Source organism: Eucalyptus grandis, chromosome 3 (genome assembly GCF_016545825.1).
Source record: "Eucalyptus grandis isolate ANBG69807.140 chromosome 3, ASM1654582v1, whole genome shotgun sequence".
Classification (NCBI taxonomy): domain Eukaryota; kingdom Viridiplantae; phylum Streptophyta; class Magnoliopsida; order Myrtales; family Myrtaceae; genus Eucalyptus; species Eucalyptus grandis.
Window position 1 is genome coordinate 13,850,438 of NC_052614.1, and position 19,776 is coordinate 13,870,213.

The 19,776-nt window shown below is 42.6% G+C and overlaps 1 protein-coding gene and 1 pseudogene across 1 annotated transcript; both read left to right on the forward strand.

The window, feature by feature from the left end:
- Nucleotides 1-5,221: 5,221 nt before the first annotated feature.
- Nucleotides 5,222-6,417, forward strand: LOC104439161 (annotated as a pseudogene).
- Nucleotides 6,418-7,911: 1,494 nt separating this feature from the next.
- On the forward strand, nucleotides 7,912-16,056 carry LOC104439160 (putative E3 ubiquitin-protein ligase LIN-1). The gene is made up of 15 exons (XM_039309329.1): nucleotides 7,912-8,730; nucleotides 10,372-10,575; nucleotides 10,699-10,784; nucleotides 10,900-12,054; nucleotides 12,174-12,318; nucleotides 12,432-12,689; nucleotides 12,793-13,102; nucleotides 13,363-13,487; nucleotides 13,565-13,681; nucleotides 13,901-14,032; nucleotides 14,140-14,262; nucleotides 14,648-14,758; nucleotides 14,889-15,035; nucleotides 15,366-15,611; nucleotides 15,771-16,056. Exons 1-15 carry the CDS (start codon nucleotides 7,912-7,914, stop codon nucleotides 15,786-15,788), a joined length of 3,996 nt encoding a protein of 1,331 aa, XP_039165263.1. The 3' UTR covers nucleotides 15,789-16,056.
- Nucleotides 16,057-19,776: the final 3,720 nt, after the last annotated feature.

Sequence of the window (19,776 nt, forward strand, 5' to 3'; positions counted from 1 at the left end):
GTAGTACAACCAGAGTATGTTGAATTGGACATAATGCCCGTGAAGATGTTTCCACTAGATCAAAGTTCACCCGAAAGAGAGGTTCAAGATGAGCCTATTATCAGTGAAGAGGTAGTTCAAGAAGAACGCAGTGATTCGGAGCAAACGAATGACCCTGAAGTACCTGTCTTAAGAAGGTCTACACGTGTGAGAAAGCCAAAGGTAATTTTTGATCCATAAGCTAATGCGTTCGAGCCATGTCTTATATACAGATTCGGAGGAACCGGAGACTTACAATGAGGCAAAGGCAGACACGTCTCACTTGCAGTGGGAGTGTGCTATGAAAGACGAGATGAGCTCGTTACTTCAGAACAAAACTTGGGAGTTGACCAAGTTGCCCACAGTAAAAAAGCTTTATTAAACAAATGGGTGTACGGGGTTAAGAATGAAGCAGATGGTAGTATTAGATACAAGGCAAGACTTGTAGTCAAGGGCTTTTCTCAAAAAGAAGGGATCGACTACTCAAATATTTTCACCAATAGTGAAAATGACATCAATTAGAGTTCTCGCTAAGTATAGTTGCGGTGGAGGATCTTCATCTTGAGTAGTTAGACGTAAAAACAGCGTTTTTACATGGTGACTTAGATGAAGAATTATACATGGCACAACCTAAGGGTTTTGAAGTCAAAGGTAAGGAGCACATGGTATGTCGCTTGAAAAAGCTTGTATGGCTTGAAACAAGCTCCGCGGCAATGGTACTTAAAATTTGATGGTTTCATGCAAGAAAAAGGATTTGCACATTTGTGAGTCTCGATCACTTGTGTTTATTTTCACAAATATGATGATGGTGACATTGCGTATCTATCTTTATATGTGGATGACATGCTTGTGGCTAGTTCCAATATGAAGAGAATCGTAGAAGTGAAGAAAATGTTATCATCACAGTTTGCTATGAAAGACTTGGGAGAGGCCAAGAATATTTTAGGCATGAAAATCATCGAGACGGGGAAAATAAGAAATTATGGTTGTCGCGGGAAGACTATGTGAACAAGGTGTTAAAGAGATTTAACATGGACAAGGCAAAACCGGTTGCAAATCCTCTAGCGAGTCACTTCAAACTTTCCAAGGATATGTGTCCAAACACTCAACTTTTGAAAGATGAGATGGCGGTAGTTCCATATGCATCAGCAATGGGGAGTTTGATGTATGACATGGTGAGCACGATACCAGATATTGCACAAGCAGTGGGAGTTGTGAGTCGATATATGCAGAACCCAGGTAGAGAGCATTGGAATGCGCAGTTAAATGGATATTGAGATATCTAGCGGTACTTCCAATTACTCACTTTGTTATGGTGGTACATCTCTAGAGTTGCGGGGTTATGTAGATGCGGATCATTGGTGATCGAGATAGTGGTAAGAGTACCACTTTGGATATGTCTTTATAGTTGCAAGTACAACGGTGAGTTGGGTATCTCAACTACAAAAGATAGTGGCTTTATCGACTGACGAGGCAAAATATGTAGCGATTATAGAAGCCTCCAAAGGAAATCATGTGGTTACAAAATTATATGGAGGAGTTACATCGAAAACAGCCGAGCCCAAGGTACCGTGGAGTGATAGTCAAAGTGCAGTGCACTTAGCAAAGAATGCAGCTTATCACTCAAGAACTAGACATATCAAGAAGCGTTATCACTTTATCAGGTAAACATTGAAAAATAATGAATTAAAGCTACAAAAGATTGATGGCTCGAAGAATCCAGCTGACATGATGACCAAGGTAGTAGACAGAGAGAAGCATATTTTCTGTACTACTACCATTGGTATTACTCCATGTTGATTGATGAGGAGTATCGCAGAGGCACAAGTTTTTCAACTACTATTTTTTGAAGAAGATGGATGCAAAGTTGCTTGGTGCTTGGGTATATTTGTTTTCAAGTGGGAGATTGTTATAGATAAAGCCAAATATTTGTTTTTAGGGGCTTTTTTGTCTTTTTAATTAGATTTCCTTTTAGGTTAAAAGTGGTACCTATATATTAGCGATGGAAAAACCCTAGCCGTCAAGACGCTGAAAAAGGAAATAGAGAGGCAAGAAAAAGAGAAGAAAAAAGTGAGTTTTTTTCTTGATGAGAGTTCTCAATCTCTTTGTGCCCTGATCTTGAGAGAATATCGTCGTTGTATTCCAACTTTTTCGAAGTCTAGTGGATTCGCAGAGTGCCTCTGCGCGGAGACGTAGCCCAAGTTTGGGTGAACTTCGATAACAAATTTTCTGGCGTTTTCATCCGATTCTGCTTTTTTATTACTATATTATGTCTGGTGAATTGTTTGCAAGCGTTATTTTTCTGGAATCGACGTGCGATTTCGTAACATGAGTGTCTCTACAACACCATGTGTTATGTGACTGTGAGGGACAATCAATTATTTGAGGAAGGGCTGCATTTCGTTGTTCAAATTTTTGGTGTCCTTAAAAATTAATTGTTCTCTCAAGACCAAGATGAATTGCTTTTGATCAATCATTCGCCTAAATATACAATATAATTTCTTATCGAAATTAACCACCCATTAATGAATTGATGGTTTTATATGAGAGCTGCATCACATATTGTTTGAATTCATTTGTTTGCCTTTTCCAAATCATTTGCCACTTCATTTATAATTATTTTTCAACTCTTCATTTTGTCGAGAAATACCCATTCCTTGCGAGTCACGCCATGCCAAATTGCCACTTCATTTGTAATGGACTTGCTAGTTGTTTCTCTTCCTTTGACCAACTATTACTTCAAAACCCACATAGATAAATACTGAAAAAAAGAAAACAAAGGAGAAAGAGAAAGAAAGTGGGGAAATACTTATGGAAAATTGGAAAAGAATCTTATGCATAATTTGACCATTTCGACCAAAAAAAAAAGAAAGAATAAATAAATTTGAGCATGACCATAGCAAGTTAATCAAAATTAGGATGATTAAGTAATTTCAAACATGGAGTTGATTTCAGTTTTGCCACTTGCACTCGCCCTTTTGTTTATAAGCGATTGGTCCATATTTACAATGTATCTTATATTTATAAGATATTTATTCATATCTTTTTGTGCTGCCCATCAAAGTTCAATGCGAAACATTTCTGCATAGTTTTCCTTATGCAAAAAACCCTTGTCCATAAATAAGATAATGGATCCTTTTTTTCTTTTTTTCTTTTTAAGTTGATTATTCTCACATATGTTTACATTAGGTGAAGGATAACGACATGTCATGGGAAGCCCGATTCTCTATATTATCATCGTTTGACCTGAGATTTCTCCATTTTGGATGGGGATCATTCTTCTCTTAATTTGATTTTGGGTCAAAGTGGGGATAATCTATTTATTATAAGGACAACTATATTGACTCTTGACTTCACTTGCGTCTTCTAATTCAATGTACTTTTCTATGGCTCTCTCTAGTTGCGTGTAGGCCTTAATCAAAAACCAAAGCAAAGCACGCTGGTCAGATTCTATTATGTTTAGAGGTGATCATAATCCTAGTTGGGCCAGTCCAGTACTTAATCCTAAGACCAACCTACATAGTGTTGGTCCCCAATTTTTAGGACCAGGGACCAATCCGGTTGAGCCTAGGACGGAAGACCGGACCAGCCCTATGGATCCGATCCAGTTCTAGGTTTAAACTAGGAGCAACCAATAATTTTTTTGTTTCAATTTTTGTATGCCATAAAAAGATAAATCTATTATTATAAATTACATATCCATCAATAGGGATAAGCCGCGAGACAAGGGCGAGTCATGAGGCGAGCAAAAAACAGCAAGCATTGCTCATGAGCAAAGAGGGTTCCAATTAGGGTTTTGTTTTCTTCTGATTTACTCGGCGACAAGCAAAGCTAGCGAAGAGAGGCGAGTGGTGAGCGACAAGTGTTGAGGGCATTGAGCAATGATGGGGGCAAGCTTTGAGCATCGAGCATCGACCCCCTAGTAAGTGGCGGCCCTTGGCCCGACCAGGTGAGGGCCACCAACCCTTGCCGAATTTGGGGGAGGGCCACAACCCTCAACCCTCACCAGCGAAGAGAGGCGAGTGGTGAGCGACGAGTGTTGAGGGCATTGAGCAATGATGGGGGCAAGCTTTGAGCATCGAGCATCGGCCCCCTAGCAAGTGGCGGCCCTTGGCCCGACCAGGCGAGGGCCGCCAACCCTTGCCGAATTTGGGGGAGGGCCACAACCCTCGCCCCAGATCTGGGCAAGGGCTCGCAAGCCCTCACTGACCCTCCCCCCATTGTCGTCAGCCCTTCCCAGCAACGGCGAGGAGGCGGTGGCAACAAGGGCTTAGCCCTTAGCCGCCTTCTTCCTCCCTCCTTTTTTTTTTTAATGTTTTAAATTTAATTTAATTAATTATTTATCACATCGGCAACAAAACGATGTCGTTTTTGCACTTGTCTAGCCACATCAGCATGCAAAACGACATCATTTTGCACTTACCTCATCGAAAAATCACTACGTTAACATTTTGGTTAGATTTCCTCGACATTGACAAGTGATCCATTTTATTCTAATTTTGGCATTTAAGTGTCATTTTCCTAATTTTTACACTTAAATGTCCCTTCGTAATAATTTTTGACACTCCAAATGTCCGGCACTCGATTGCTGGAAGTATCAAGAGAGCAGATGGGGTAGTTCCTCCAAGCTCGATGGCTAAGATCGGACTAATGAACAGTCGAGGTCCATACATCGCTATACTCGTGCCCAACTCTTTCGAGATGGACCCTCTCGTCCAATCTACAAAACTTTTGAGCTGATCCGAAGTTTCCTTATTTGGATATTTTGGGTATGCTCTTGTTCGCAATTTACCTAATCTCTAGCAGAAATTCTTCCCATTTATTGATTAAGTACGTAAGTTCAAAGTTTGTGCCTTCAGGAAGCATAACACTCACACTGCCTAAAATTCAATTGTTTTAAATTCAATTTGGTCTGACTTTTCAAGAACCATGTGATTTCACCACTTGAAGTTTTTGTTTTCGTGTGATTTGGGTCCTAGGCCATCTTCTGTATTGAAATTTTATCATGATGCAGCCCGTGACCAAAACCTTGATATATTAATCTCAGGCCCCTTTTAGACCATCCGATCGTTTTATGCAATTATATTACGACCTAAACAAGGGGAAAAGACTTGATCCTAAACTAAATTGACGGATTGTTTCATGTCATGTGGAAAGGAGGTTTCGATTCGAAAAGGTGGAAAATAAGAAGGTCGTAATTGTCATGACCGGATTGAGCATGGTAGGTATATTTACACATCCATTTAATTCATCTCATTCTTCCTTCTTACGATTGCCAATCTTTATCTCAATAATTTGTTCAATTTGATCCTGATAATTTGCTTCTCGCTCTATTTGAAGTGAAAGGAGTCGTGCACTATGGGATTGCAGGCAATGCAAGTCCTCAACTCCAAATCGGAGACGTGACCATTCCTCAGTATTGGGCTCACACCGGCCTTTGGAATTGGCAGGTGCCAAGTTTTTATTGCGCAGCTCTTTATCGTTTGACCATCTTAAAACCCGCAACAAATTACTAATCGCGCATGATTCGCAATAAGTGAGAATTCACAAAATAAGGATGTGTTGAAACTGCAATGTGGGTGCAACTTAGATTCGATCGGGCTTGTGGACCCAAATCGTAGGGCCCAAATTGTGGTCCAAGCCTAACTTGACCCTTTTTTAACCAATCTCGCTGCTGCGATTTGGCGAAGGATCTAACGACGAGCTGGCTTTGGAATCGAATGGGGACTACACAAGGGAAATTGGGTATCTCGAATTTGCCAATTACAACAACGCAAGTCAAAGTGAGAAAGAAGAAGTGGGAAATCTTCTGATCAGGGTGTGGTACCGGCCGGAATAGGTCTTCCCAATCGGCGGCATTCGTGAAGTCAAGCAGCGCGCCTTCTGAGTTCCCATCGACCGTAGCTACTATGGATTATCGGCGAAGATCACGATGATTAACTTGTCTAATCTCATCTTGTTACTTCCGAAAACACTAGGCCTACGCCAAGAGCGATTTCGAAATCCGAATTACTTAGACTTTAGGCATTAATCTGGTTGAAATGACATTGATATGCAGGATTTGAAGCTAGGGGCTTGCGTGAACTCTTTGACCTGCTTGCCAAGAGCGCCGAGAGTGGCGAGGGTGGAGAGGGGAGTGAGCACCAACGTTTTTGTGGATACCAAAGCGTATAGGGAGTTCTTGGGATCCAAGTTCGACGCCGCTCCTATCGACATGGAAAGTGCCGGCGTCGCTCTGGCGTGTCGCCGGCTCGGCACGCCCTTCATCGCCTTGAGGTCTCTCCCGACTTGGCCGGCGGTGGCTCCTCTCGCTCCAACGAGGCCTACACCTACACCTACCTCACCGCTCAGAACACCGTCGATACCGCAATCAAGTTCATCTCCCTCTTGCCCTCCTAAGTTACTCAATCGTTACTTTATTTAGGGTCGACGAAAAACTTAGTATTGATTTTTTGCCCGTTAAATGTCGTCTTTCGAGTTCTAGGGCCGGCGTTACCTCGAGTTGAGTCGAGATCGAATTGTTATTTACTCGAGCTCAGCTCACAATTGTCGTAATGTTGCATTTGAATGGACCAACACATCCTTCCTCTCTGTTAGTAGCACCTTCCTCTCCGGCTTCTGCCACTCCCTCCCGAACAATCTCACTATCTACCATTTTCCTAGCTTCGCTCTACCATCAATAACTTATTCGCCAAGCACCGCTACTCCTCCTCGTGCTTCTGGTGCTCCTGCCTCTGTGGCACGGACATCGTCATCTTTTAGCGCAAGTTCCAGCGCATGATCAACATGGGCCGCCCCAAGGACCTCCTCAAGATGATCTGCCAAACCCCACTTGGTCAGCATCACGAAGCTACTCGACGCCTCCATCTTTGGCAACGAAATCTTCTTGGTCTATGAGTTCATCAATGATTCCAACCTCTCCAGTTGCCTATGGAACCCTAAAATGCCCAATTTCACGACCCTCAAGACCTGGATGTCGAGGATGCAGATCACGACCGACATAGCGCATAGCCTCGATTTCATCCACAACAACACCATCCTCAACACGATCCTCGTCCATGACCACATCAAGAGTAGCAACGTTGTTCAAAGCCAAGATCTGCCACTTTGAGAACTCTTCGTTGTGCAGCGAGGCGGACAAGAATGACGTGCTCCAACAAAGGAAAGGTCCGGTGGAGGGCGGAACGATGGAGGAGGGGGTCAGAAAATTTATGATGTTAGTATACAAATTTCTGTTCGAAAACAGAAATTTTGTGTGTCATTATTAAATACGGTCAGATACTCGACAACTCGTTTAAGAAATAGAAAATAGAAAAAATTATTTTTAACTAAAAATTATTTCAGAATCAGAATGATTATCACTTGGGCCATTAGAAAGCATAGTATTATTTGCTCTCAAAGCATTGAGCTAATTCACGTTGATTATGTTGTCAAATCAACTCGCGTTGTTTACTGATAGTGGCACTTTATTTTATTTCTATCTATCAAACTCGTCATTAACTCCAACAAGAATCACAGATCGGCAAGAAAGAGACAATCTCCACGATTCATTCATTCATTCATTAAGAAAATCGAAAAACTGTGAGGACAACGCCAATTGAAAGGCGGAGGGAAAGGTTAACCGGGTCAAGCCGGCCTGGTCGGCAATTGCGGGCCCCTCCAAAAGATCCATTCAGTTTGCCGCGTTATTTCAAAGCCACCCGAAATTACCATCCTACCCCTAAACGAGGTCGTCCGCATATATGGAAGTCGTTCGTTGCCCCCGCAGGGTCACTTCGGTCATTTGATTAGCCGTCTCCGCAGTGTATAACCTCTTAGGCGGCTCGATATCCTCACCACCTCTTCAACTCCCACTCCGCCCATTTCCGGCACCGCCGCCGGCCAGCAACCGCCATGGCCGCCGCCGCGACCGCGGTGCCCTCCGAGATCCTCCGCGTCTCCACCGCCTTCCTGTCGGAAGCCCTCTCGCAGCCCGAGCTCCGCCGCAGGCTCTTCTCCGCCTTCCGCCGCGGGCTCCCGCAGCACGACCCTCTCCTCCGGCCGCTCGACCTCGCCGCCCAGACCCTAGAGAACGCCATCTCCACCGCGAACCCCTCCGTCCGGTCCTCCTCCCTCCACCTCGCCGAGAAGCTCCTCCTCTCCCACCCGGGCTCCCCCTTCTCCTCCTTCCTCCTGTCCCTCATCTGCTCCCTCTGCGGCCGGCCCCTCGACGCGGCTCTCCGCCTGATCGACGTCTTCTCCTCCGACCCCTCGCTCGCGCGGTCGGAGGTCGCGCCGGCGATCTTCGAGGACCTCTTCTTGGTCCACCTCATCCCCGTCCTCGAGTGGTTCAACGACCAGAGGTCGAAGATCACGGCGAGTTCGGGCCCGGTCCATCTCGAGAGCCAGCTCAACGACGACTTCTCGTGCGACGTGTCGGTGGTCCTTCCGTGCACGAAGGTGCTGTCGAAGATGAGCGGGGACCAGGCGGCGAAGCTGAAGGAGCTGGAGAGCAACTACGAGCGCGTGATCGACGAGAACTGCGCGGCCTTCGCGAGGTACTTCGGGGAAGTCCTGAAGAGCGGAGACGGAGGAAGGGCGGTGAGCCCGCCGCCCGTGGTGGTGGAGAAGAGAGGGAGAGTCGATGTGCTGGAGGAGGAGGAGGAGGAGGAGACGACGGAGGACCGGACGGCGGATTCCGGGGAGGCCGGCTTCAACCATGGGCGCTATAACGTAATGCATTTTCTTCTCCTCTTTTCTTTGTCTTCTTCTTCGGGTATTATTTCTCAAAAGGGCGATTCTTCTTTGTGAGGCGCGGACACAGTTTTTATTTTATTTTTAAATAATGGAAGAAAGAAAAATCTCCATAACTAATGTTTCGTTTATTTTAAGAAAAATAAATAACTTAAAATATGTTTTCCTTAAAATGATCTTTTAAAATAATTAATATATAAAAATATTTTCATTATGAACAATAATTTATATATAAATATTTTTGTAGATGACGAAAAATATTTTTAGTTTATTTATTATTTTAAGCAATATAGGCAACCAATTGTAAGAAAATATTTTTCCAATAGTTCATTTTTTGCAAAATAAACACACCCTAATTACTACGTATTTTTGTTAGTAAAATGCCTGTATTCTTTCTTGTAATATGTATATATGCTTATGCGCGCTTTTTGATTTTAAAGGAAAATGTCATATGTTTTCATTAGTCAATTGAGGTAATTATCATTTATATACCATTAAATATGCTAATATAAAAAATTGCTATATTAATTGGGTTTTTTCATTCGATATCACAAAGTAATATCGAAATTTGATTATTAGATCTAATGTATTCACGGACTCTGTTTCAGCTCAAACCCAACGTACAAACATTTCTCAATTATAAAAGGGAAAAATTAACGCGAGTGCATGGTATGTCATCTTTAAATTCTATAATATAAATCGGAGTGCAAGATGGTGGCGGGGCAGGTTTTGGGTAGGGACGGTATTGACTAACGAGAGAGCCCGTCCCCACCTCGTCCCATTCCTATCCCTAGGTGTATATGCCAACAGGTTGAGAAAATTCAACGAACCATTTTAGAAATCAAATCCGTGGATCCAATTTTTTCTTTTCTATTAGCTTTTACGTTATTGCCTGTCATCAATGTCTCGACGGGAATAATATCACATAATTTCATTATATTTTACTCCAAGAATGACGGGATGAATGTACACTATCAATCGCGATCCTACTCAGGACGTATGGGAATCTCCATGTTCCTCGGGACGTGATTGATTTAGTCCGGGGAAAACGAGCTTACGCAACTCGCCCCTCTCTCTCTCTCTCTCTAAAACGAAGGTTTGACTCAGTCAAAGTTCTTCGACGATGGGTTTGACCTGGTTCGGGTTCCTGCTGTCATCTCCCCGTGGGCTGCGCCGCTGGCGGCCCAGACCAGACCATCGCTCCTGTCGTCCTTCCGTCTCGTTTCCGAAGCCACCACGTCAATTTAAAACTCTTGATAAAATCCAAAAGGCAACTTTTCCTCCCGCGGGTCCGGCGGAATTTGCCCCGGAAAAGTCGGTCGCCGTTCGCTTTTTTCTCTCTCGTGCATGAACGGAATGGAACGTCGTCACGTGGCCAGTTCTTTCCCTCTTGGGAAGACTCGACGTTTTCGCTGGGTCGGACGCGTTGAAACTGACGGGAGCTTGCGTCGTTTTGGGTTTTCTTTCGTTATTTTATGGCTACTTGGTGCTACTTGGAAGTTCGGTTTTGACTGTTTGGACGCTCGAGATAAATCATTGTTGATTGGTGCAGCCAATATGGGCCGAAAGAGACCGGTCGGTTGACTACAGCGTCGGTGGGAGCTGCAGCAACAACACTAACTCGCCATCTTATCCTCAGAGGGTCTCCGCAGCTTCGCTCGCCCCGCCGCCGCCGCTCCGGAGAGCCAGAAGCGACCTCCCCCTGCCGCCAGATCGACGCCGTTTCCTCCTCCACCGGCGCCTGCTTCCGGTTCAGATTCCGAAACCTGCAGCTCTTCGTCGGAACAGGACGGGTCGGCCGCTGGGTCTTCTTCAGAATCCGAGGTGAACCCGAGCGACACAAGCGAGAAAGAAAGATAGATTGTTCTCTCTGCATTGGACTCATCTACCTACGTCCGCTCTTGTCCTAGTTTCTGATGTTTTTCGTGTCGTTTCCTTGTCTTCTAGGAAAGGAACAGGAGCATGGCCTTGCTCGAGCCTAGGAAATCCCATCCTCAGAAAGAGAGGCAGTCCATTCCTGCAGAGCCGAGCTGGTGGGTGGAGATCTTGAAATTAAGTCTTTCAACTCATCATCACCACCCTGTCCCTTGTACTCTTTCTGATTTTGCTTACGTTTCGTTTGCATATATTCTTGTTTATAACTATCAGCCCCCCAGGACGCCTCATGGCAGAGTCCGAAAACCTGCCTGGTGGCGGAAAGCACACCCCTCCTAAAGACTTCGTTTGTCCCATAACGAGCAACCTCTTCGACGACCCGGTGACTCTAGAGACTGGCCAGACTTACGAGCGCAGAGCGATCCAAGAGTGGCTCGAGAGGGGGAACTCGACATGCCCAATCACGCGCCAGAAGCTGCAGAGCACTCAGCTCCCCAAGACGAACTATGTGCTCAAACGCCTTATAGCGAGCTGGCGAGAGCAGAACCCCAGTGCTGTTCTGGACAAGTCTGAGAGCTATAGCCTGGAGATTATGCCGATTGCGAAGCCGATGATGCACTCAACCTCGCCGAATAGTGTCATCAGCCGAGCAACCCTGGATGGAACACTTAGCGAGCTAAGGCATGATATTAACAAGCTCTGTACGTCGGAGATCCTGGAGGAGTCTGAGATGGCCGTCCTCCGGATCGAGAAGTTCTGGCAGGAGGCCAGTTTGGAAATCAGTATTGTGAACATGCTCTCTAGGCCTCCTGTCGTGAACGGTTTCGTGGAGATCCTATTCAATTCTGTGGACACCAGAGTCCAGAGGGCAACGGTCTTCCTCCTGTGCGAACTGGGGTCGAGGGAGAAATCTGTGGTTCAAACACTCACTCGGGTCGACTCTGATGTGGATGGCATAGTGGCTCTGTTGAAGAAGGGTCTGCTGGAGGCCGTAGTGCTGATATACCTGTTGCAGCCTTCGGCAAACAGCTTCATAGAAATGGACATTATAGACTCCCTGCTAGCAGTCATCAAGAAGAGCCCAGACGAGTTGATGTCAATGTGCTTAGAGCCAAGGACAGCATCTGTTCTTTTACTAAGACAGATTCTCAGGGGCTGCCAGGAATACATGGCGGCTGCAATGACTAGCAAGGTGATATCAGCGGGCATTATCGACAGTATCATAGGGAGTTTGGAGGCAGAATGGTCTGAGGAGAGGTTGGCAGCAGTCGTCATCTTATCGAAATGCATGCAGGAAGATGGGAAGTGCAGGAACCCAATCGCAGATAAAGCCGAGTTAGGTCCTGTACTAGAAAGTTTCATCGGCGCAGCTGATGCAGAGAGATTTGAGATAATTCGTTTTCTCTCTGAGCTAGTCAAGCTAAACAGGTAGTTTCAGAAAAGCAGTTGCTTACCCAATGCGGAGAATTTTAAATCTATCTCGGGTACTATAATCTATCGCAGACGGTTCAATAAATATGATGCTGTTTGCGTTTGAATTCCACCAGGAGGACATTCAATGAGCAAGTTCTTCACATCATAAAGGATGAAGGTGCCTTCAGTACCATGCACACTTTCCTGAATTATCTGCAGACGGCCCTCCAAGACCAATGTCCTGTTGTAGCCGGCCTCCTCCTCCAGCTGGATCTACTGGTTTTCATCTCTCTCTCTCTCTCTCTCTCTCGCATGCGCAATTAATCCACAATTTAGAACTCACTATCTTTGGTAAAGCCATACCTAATATATTCATATCTTAAATTCTGTAGGCAGAGCCTAGAAAGATGAGTATATACCGGGAAGAGGCAATAGATGCCCTTATTTCATGCCTCAAGAATACCGACTTCCCTGCTGCCCAAATAGCTGCTGCCGAGACAATCGTGTCGTTACAAGGGAGGTTCTCCGCATCTGGAAAGCCCCTTACCCGAGCTTTCCTTCTAAAACGGGCCGGACTCGAGAAGAGATATAGAACTGTCATGCGAATGGAGCATCTTGGCAACAGCAACGTTGAATTCGAGGGAAGTCTGGTGAGCATCTATGAAATTTTCTTTCCATCAGTACAGAGATGCTTTGGGCCGTTGAAAATTTTAATATTTTCTTTTCCCTTTCCCTTGATCTAAATTACATTAGCAAGAAGAAGAGAAGGCAGCTGATGACTGGGAAAGGAAAGTAGCATATGCTCTGGTAAGCCATGAGTTCGGTCTGCTTTTTGAGGCCTTAGCAGAAGGCTTAAAAAGCAGAAATGCAGATTTGTGTTCAGCATGCTTCGTGTCTGCCACATGGCTCGCTTACATGCTCGGCATTCTCCCGGATACCGGGATTCGAGGAGCAGCCCGTGTTTGCCTGCTCAAACGGTTCCTACAAATATTCAAGTCAGCGAAAGACGTTGAAGATAAAGCCCTCTCTATGCTCGCTCTAAACAGCTTCATCCAGGATGCTGGTAGGTAGCAGAATTGCATGCCTTTAGTGAAAGAAAGAAGGCTCAGTCACGTAATATAGATTAAACGCAATATTGGAAAAATGGTGCTTAATTGAATATTTAATCAGTACGAAATGGAAAGGAAAAACACATAATCAACTGAATTTGCTTGTAGATGCACCTTGACACAGAATATTTAATTTAGACCTTTTAGTCTACTTATTTATACTTTCATTTAGAATGAATCGCACAAGTTGATCCCTTTAATTGGTGAATTCCAGAGAGTCTGCGTGATCTAGCTCCCTCGATGAAGGATGTCTTGAAAGGTTTGCGGGAGCTGAAGAAGCACTCTCCTTTTGCATTCAAGATGTTGAAAGTTCTCTCTGAAGGAAGTGAATCTAGCGCTGTAAGCCCATCGGACTCTGCATCCTCTTAAAGATGGCTTTTGATTGCATCTGCTTATCACGCTGTCCTTCACTGCAGGACCTCTGGAATCACAAGGACCTAGTTCAAGTTGATTGCAGCCACAACGGGGAAGTTCTGTCGATAGTTTGTCACAAGGACGTTATATTTTCTGGCCATTCTGATGGCACGATAAAGGTAACTCTTCCCAACAGCAATACCTGCAATCAGTTTCGGCTAATGGATCTCAGCGTAGGCAGACTAGCCGATCATAACTTCATATGACTATAGAAGCAATATAAGATTCTGATGTTCAATCAGTATTGGCTGTAGTCAGTACTAGCCTAAGCTGAGATATGGTCATGTGAAATCACTACCTGACCCTTCTCTTCTTTTCGGTTTTTTCCAAATTTGAAGGTATGGACGGGGCGAGGAAGCATTCTTCACCAAATCCAAGAAGTTCGCGAACACACCAAGGCAGTGACCAGCCTGGCGATATCACAATCCGGAGAAAGACTGTACAGTGGTTCTCTCGACAAAACAGCAAAGGTACGCTCAAACAGATTCTAGGACTTGGAAATGCATTAGTCTTGTGAGGTCAGAAATGATACCTACACTTTGTTCTAACGATACGTCTTTCTTTCTCTGTTGAGCAGGTGTGGTCTATCAGCGACAATGCATTACATTGTACCGAAGTACATGATATGAGGGATCAGGTTCATAATCTGGTCGTGGCGAATAGCGTTGCGTATTTCATTCCACAAGGAGCTGGTGTAAAGGTAACTTGCAAAATATCGTAAAGAGTGTTTCATTCAGACGACCAAAAGTAGAGAATTCTTCAGAGAACATGCGAGAGAATTGGTGCAGATGTCCAAGTCATCAATTAGACCTGTCAAAGTTTTAGGTGAATTTGGGTATCAAATGAAATTCTTAAACCCGTAGCTAGCTGCAGTTCATCTGCAGTATGAAATAATTTGCCGTGTAATACTTGAAAGACAATGGCCTCCGACCATCTAGTCAATCTCTTCGTAACTGAATAATGTAGCGTCAAGGCTGCTGTCGATCCTGAATACGCCGAGATCAGTTCGAATATCACATCAATGTCACCTCACTCTCGACCCATCGTCCCTGCTTGTAATTTTTCTTTTCATTTTTCCTCGTCAGGTTCATTCGTGGAATGGGGGTTCAAGATTATTGAATCAAAACAAATACGTCAAGTGCTTGTCTCTCGTGCAAGGAAAACTGTACTGCGGATGCCACGATAGTAGCATTCAGGTACCGTCTTTTTCTGCTCCGTAGCTCTGTTTACTAGTGTTTTTGCGTACGTATAAATCTGTCTGTTGCTTTGCGGCTGTATCTTTGCTCCTGCTGGGAGCACTGACTGTCAGAATTCGGTTGATCCCAGGAAATCGACTTGGCATCGGGGACACTCAACAGCATTCAGAGCGGTTCTCGAAAATTACTCGGGAAAGGCAATCCAATCCAGGCGCTGCAGCTTCACAGTGGATTGATATATTCAGCCAGCTCTTCCTTAAATGGAGCAGCCGTTAAGGTATCCATATTAAGGAAGAACATGATAGATCTTCTGCTGCCATAATATAAGTCACTACATCTTCGTAAATAGATGTAGATGTAAGAAGCCATACGGATGTCGAGTCAGTAGATTTTGTGGCCTCGCTCTTGTGTGATTAGTTGAGTAGTAATATGCTGACATCTAGGATGTGCCGACAACGAAGTACTTTGCCGCCGGTGTTCTTAAGGACCTTCGTTCTTGAAATTCCGCAATCTTGCCAACTTTTATAGAACTGATTATCGTTTACTTATGTGGTAGCATTTTATCTGTTTGTGTCTAACGACCTTGTCTTCCTTGGAGCGCCAAAAGATATGGAGCGCTACCAATTACAAGCTCGTGGGAACGCTGCCATCGACGGCAGATGTTCGAGCCATCGCATTGAGCTCGGACCTCGTTTACTTGGGCTGCAAGGGGGGAATAGTGGAAGTCTGGTGCAAAGAGAACCATCAGAGAGTCGAGACACTACAGAGCGGAACGAACGCCAAGATTCACTGCATGGCCCTGAACGCAGATGAAGAATTCTTGGTGATTGGTACATCAGACGGGTGGATCCAGGTGCATATCTTAACCTTGAATCGATGAGCTCGAATTTGTGAAAGACAACAAATCGCGGTCGTTCCGTTTCAGCCATTTCTTCTGGTCTTAAGATCATATGACAATGCGCATTTCAGTCGACTGTTGTACTCACAGAACGATTTATGTTGCGCTTCGCAGGCATGGGGTTTGAGCTGAAGAGAAGCTGCCGCGGCTTTGTCGACCGGTGTGGAAAGATGAGAAAATCGAAGACTAATACGACCCAAGAAATTCTTTTTGTCCCTCCCAATAAGCATCCTCAGCAACGTTAGCATGCATGTTCTTGAAAATTTGACTGTATATACCTCAAGTTCAATAACAGATACTGTCAGCAAAATTCATTCTTCGTCCATTGAAAAGATTGGTGCTTGTAAACAAGGACCATGAAAACCCTTCGATCTTAACAGCATTTTTTACCTCATCAGAACCGTAAATGACCAGTTCATCGCGTTACATCTTATGCTTGTCGCATACCAGATTTCAAATCTTCATCGTTCTCGAAAATTTGATGTTGAAAGATACATGAGATATCAGATGCGACACTTGAGAAAATCCTAGACGAGGCGTATGTGTCTAGTCTTTATCAGCTCCCATATGTGGTACGACAGTCTCCAGAAGTTCGTTTCAAAACCATGTGCTCTCAAATTTTTAGACAAATTTCGCAAGACATTGCGATAGACATGAGACCAGCATGTCAAATACTGATGTGCATAAATCCTAATAAAAGAAAGTAATAAATTGAACCCCACATCGTCTGCATTGTGGAAGCATCGAGAAACATTTAGTTCAAAAAATAGAAAGTTGCTCAATCAAATCGCATCAACTACGTACAAAGTTAGAGTTATCTGCAGAGACCAAGTGCTTGAATTTAATTGGTTCGTAAAACTTATGGGGTGTCCTATATGATTCTTTCCTACCCTAAATTGCTCGTACCATGAATTGTGAGAAAAATGATTAAGGACGCATTCAAAAATAAAAGGAGAGAAAACCTATGTGCTATCTCGATGATTGTCCTCTCTTCCTTGTACTATGAACCCAACCTAGATGTTTTTTTCTAGTGGTGATTCGGCTGTCTTCTTTTCTTTTCTTTTCTTTTGGTTATTTTAATTTTCTTATATTTTCCATATTCGAATATATGCTGAAAGTGAAAACACTCCCCATGCTTCTTCCCTCGATGTGCGCATATCACTTTACATTCATGAAGCATTCAGCATTTTGAACAAAGATTTCAAAACAACAACACATGTCGAAAGGATTTAATCAGACTCACCAGCCCACCTGAACTGGAAAATATAATTTCGTTTCGTCTTATTCCAAATTCATTTGCGATTTTTAGTTGATTTCACATGTTTTGCAATCCAAATTAGTGCGATTTGCTTTTCAAATGGAACCAAAGTGCTCAACAAACGCATCAAATGGTGTACTTGTTGTACCAAGTTATGCTAATCAGAATTTCTTTAAACTAAAATTGAGCTAAGAGGTAATCCTATCTTCATTTAAGTACAAGTCTCAAGAATATTGGTCAACAGCAGAATTTGGTTGATTATATTCCAAATGGATATAAAATTGAATTTCTGCATTGCTCCTAACCATAAAAATTTATTTAATACCATTCATCTCCCCCAAACATTGTAAAGCCAATTCCACAATTAGAATTAATAATTCCATCGGTTTTATTGTTTTTTCCTCCCATTTAATATATAAACCAAACAACACGAAACCTTTGTTGTCTTTTTGCCCGAAAAGTAACAGAAAATCACGACAAAAAAAAGCATTAATAATATTCGGCGGTAAAGCCCTACCAAATCACATGAGAAAGATTCATCGACTGCTATTTCTAAAGATACTCCTGGGGCCAATGTGAGTTTACAGCTCATAGTATACGACAAAACAAATAAATAGAGCCCAAAATAAATGAAATCTATAAAATAATAAGCATTCGTAGATTCCCAAATGGCTGAAAACTGGACCCTGTAAAATAAATGGGCTAATACTACCTAGGGAACACGTAAGCGGGAAGACCCACCATACTACCTAGGGAACATGTAAGTGAAAGATCCACCACCCCGGCGTTCCACTTAAGACTCTAAGGCTACGCATGACAAAATTTCTGAAACAAAAATTGATTTCTAGTTAAATCAATTTCTCAATTTCTATTCCCGAACAAGTTTTAGAAGAAAGAAACCCGTTTGATAACAACTCAAAATTTCTATTTTTGAAATAGAAATCCGTTTGATAACAAAATAAAATTTCTATTTCTAGAAATAAAAATTGATTAGATAACAACATAGGAAATCCTCAAATACAAAATAATAGTCGAAATAATATTAAAACAACATAGGAAATCCTCAAATACAAAATAATAATCAAAATAATACTAATACATTACAAAGTTGAAAATACAATTTCATGGAATTTTCGGCATATTATTATCCATTGCCATTTTATTGGCAATGGTTTTCCTAAGCGTATTTATTTGGTTTCCCTCCTCAGTTAATATATTGTTTGCAAGCTCATTCTGCGTAGATTCAAACAAGTACTACAGAAGCATGAATATGGGTGCTATCAATGGCGCCTATATAATCCTGTCATTTTACCAAAGACTAGTATTATACAATATTATCAACAAAATTGATAGTGTAAACGAATATGTGAGAATTCTACCTTGAAGTAACGTTTATGGTTATGAACTAATTGGGAGAATGTCAGTTTATTTTGATTCTCGAAATGAATCAGTGTAGTTGCTCATCCATAATTTCTTTATTGTTGCTCAATGAACCTTTAATGGCCCTTGCATAGCAAAAGAGAGATTCTCTTGAATCTCTTGCAAGATTGTGTAACAAGAATTTTGAATCCATAAAGAAACAAGGTTAAATTTCTAGGCACGTTTTTTATTCATCTATTACGTAAGAACTTTTTCTTCAATTGGCCATGCGCGTACCCTTTCTAGGAGGAAAGAGCCCTATTATTTTTAAGTAAGCATTTAAGAACTTTGGTCGTTTTTTAAAATTTGAGACCTATTCGATTGCCTTTCATCCTAAAGAGGAAGTTATCAAAAAAAAAAAAAAAAAAAAAATGAAAAAAAAAAAAACACAAGCAAAATAAGAAAAAGAAAATTAGTAATAATTTGTGAAGTTGTGGTTGTAAGTGAATTAAGTTAGCAAGAAAGCGCAAGGTTTTTTTATATGGTTTGATTTCGGTTTCGATTTCTATTTTAAACCGAAGTTAAAATTTAACTCGATTTCTTCAATTTCTCTGTTTCTGAAGAGAAAACATTTGAAATGAGAAATCAAATCGTACCAAACAGTTTGTTCCAAACCTGTTAGTTCTAACAGAGAAACGAAGAAATCGAGAAATGTAAATCTTGTCACGCGCACCCTAAGTGATCGTGACAGATTCGAACCCTCATCTTCATAAGGGGAAAAGAGCTCAAACCATCGCGACCACCAAGACAGTAATATATATAAATTAATTTTTATATCACAAAAACTCTTAAATCAATACATTCACATCACATTTATCTCAAATTAATAATCTTAAATCAGCGCGCGCACATACCACAATTAACCTAAATCGACATATCCTCACTACATTAATTTCATGTGGTAAAATTGAGATTTTTTTTTTGGCTAAATTTGAAATAAGTATGTTTATTTAGAGTAGACATGATATGAGTATATTGGTTTGAGATATTATGGTGTAAAAGTTAATTTGAAATAAATGTAGTCTGCATGTGTCCGTGCGAAAATTTGTATAATGAAAGCATGAGTGCACATTAAATGTGATGCAGGTATAATTTGAGATTTTTGTGGTACAAAATCAAATCAGGGGGAATCCAACTTTTCTGCATGTGTGGTCGGCAATCGAGACCCCCACAAAAACAGAACAAGCCCCTCTCCTGCGCCTGCACGTGTCGGAATAGCAAACATTTGACCTCGGCAAAATCCAAGGTTTCAATCTCTCCCTCTTGTCTCTTGCGGGTTGGCCTTCACTTCCTATTTATGCCGGCGACGGCCGGGGTAGTTCGATGTCTTCTTCTTCCCTCTTCTATTGCCAATTTCACTAGGCCCCACAAGGTCTTTTTTTATCTTCTTTTTTTTCCTTCTATTATGACTTCTCTTTCCTTGTGGTCTTCGTTTTTATATCG

What these genes read in the sequence shown, in the direction of transcription:
- LOC104439160 (XM_039309329.1), top strand. Translation starts at nt 7,912, where the DNA reads ATGGCCGCCGCCGCGACCGCGGTGCCCTCCGAGATCCTCCGCGTCTCC. An exon ending in TCCTCCAGCTGGATCTACTG is followed by an intron (nt 12,319 to 12,431) that starts GTTTTCATCTCT and finishes TAAATTCTGTAG; the next exon opens with GCAGAGCCTAGAAAGATGAG. An exon ending in GCCACGATAGTAGCATTCAG is followed by an intron (nt 14,759 to 14,888) that starts GTACCGTCTTTT and finishes GGTTGATCCCAG; the next exon opens with GAAATCGACTTGGCATCGGG.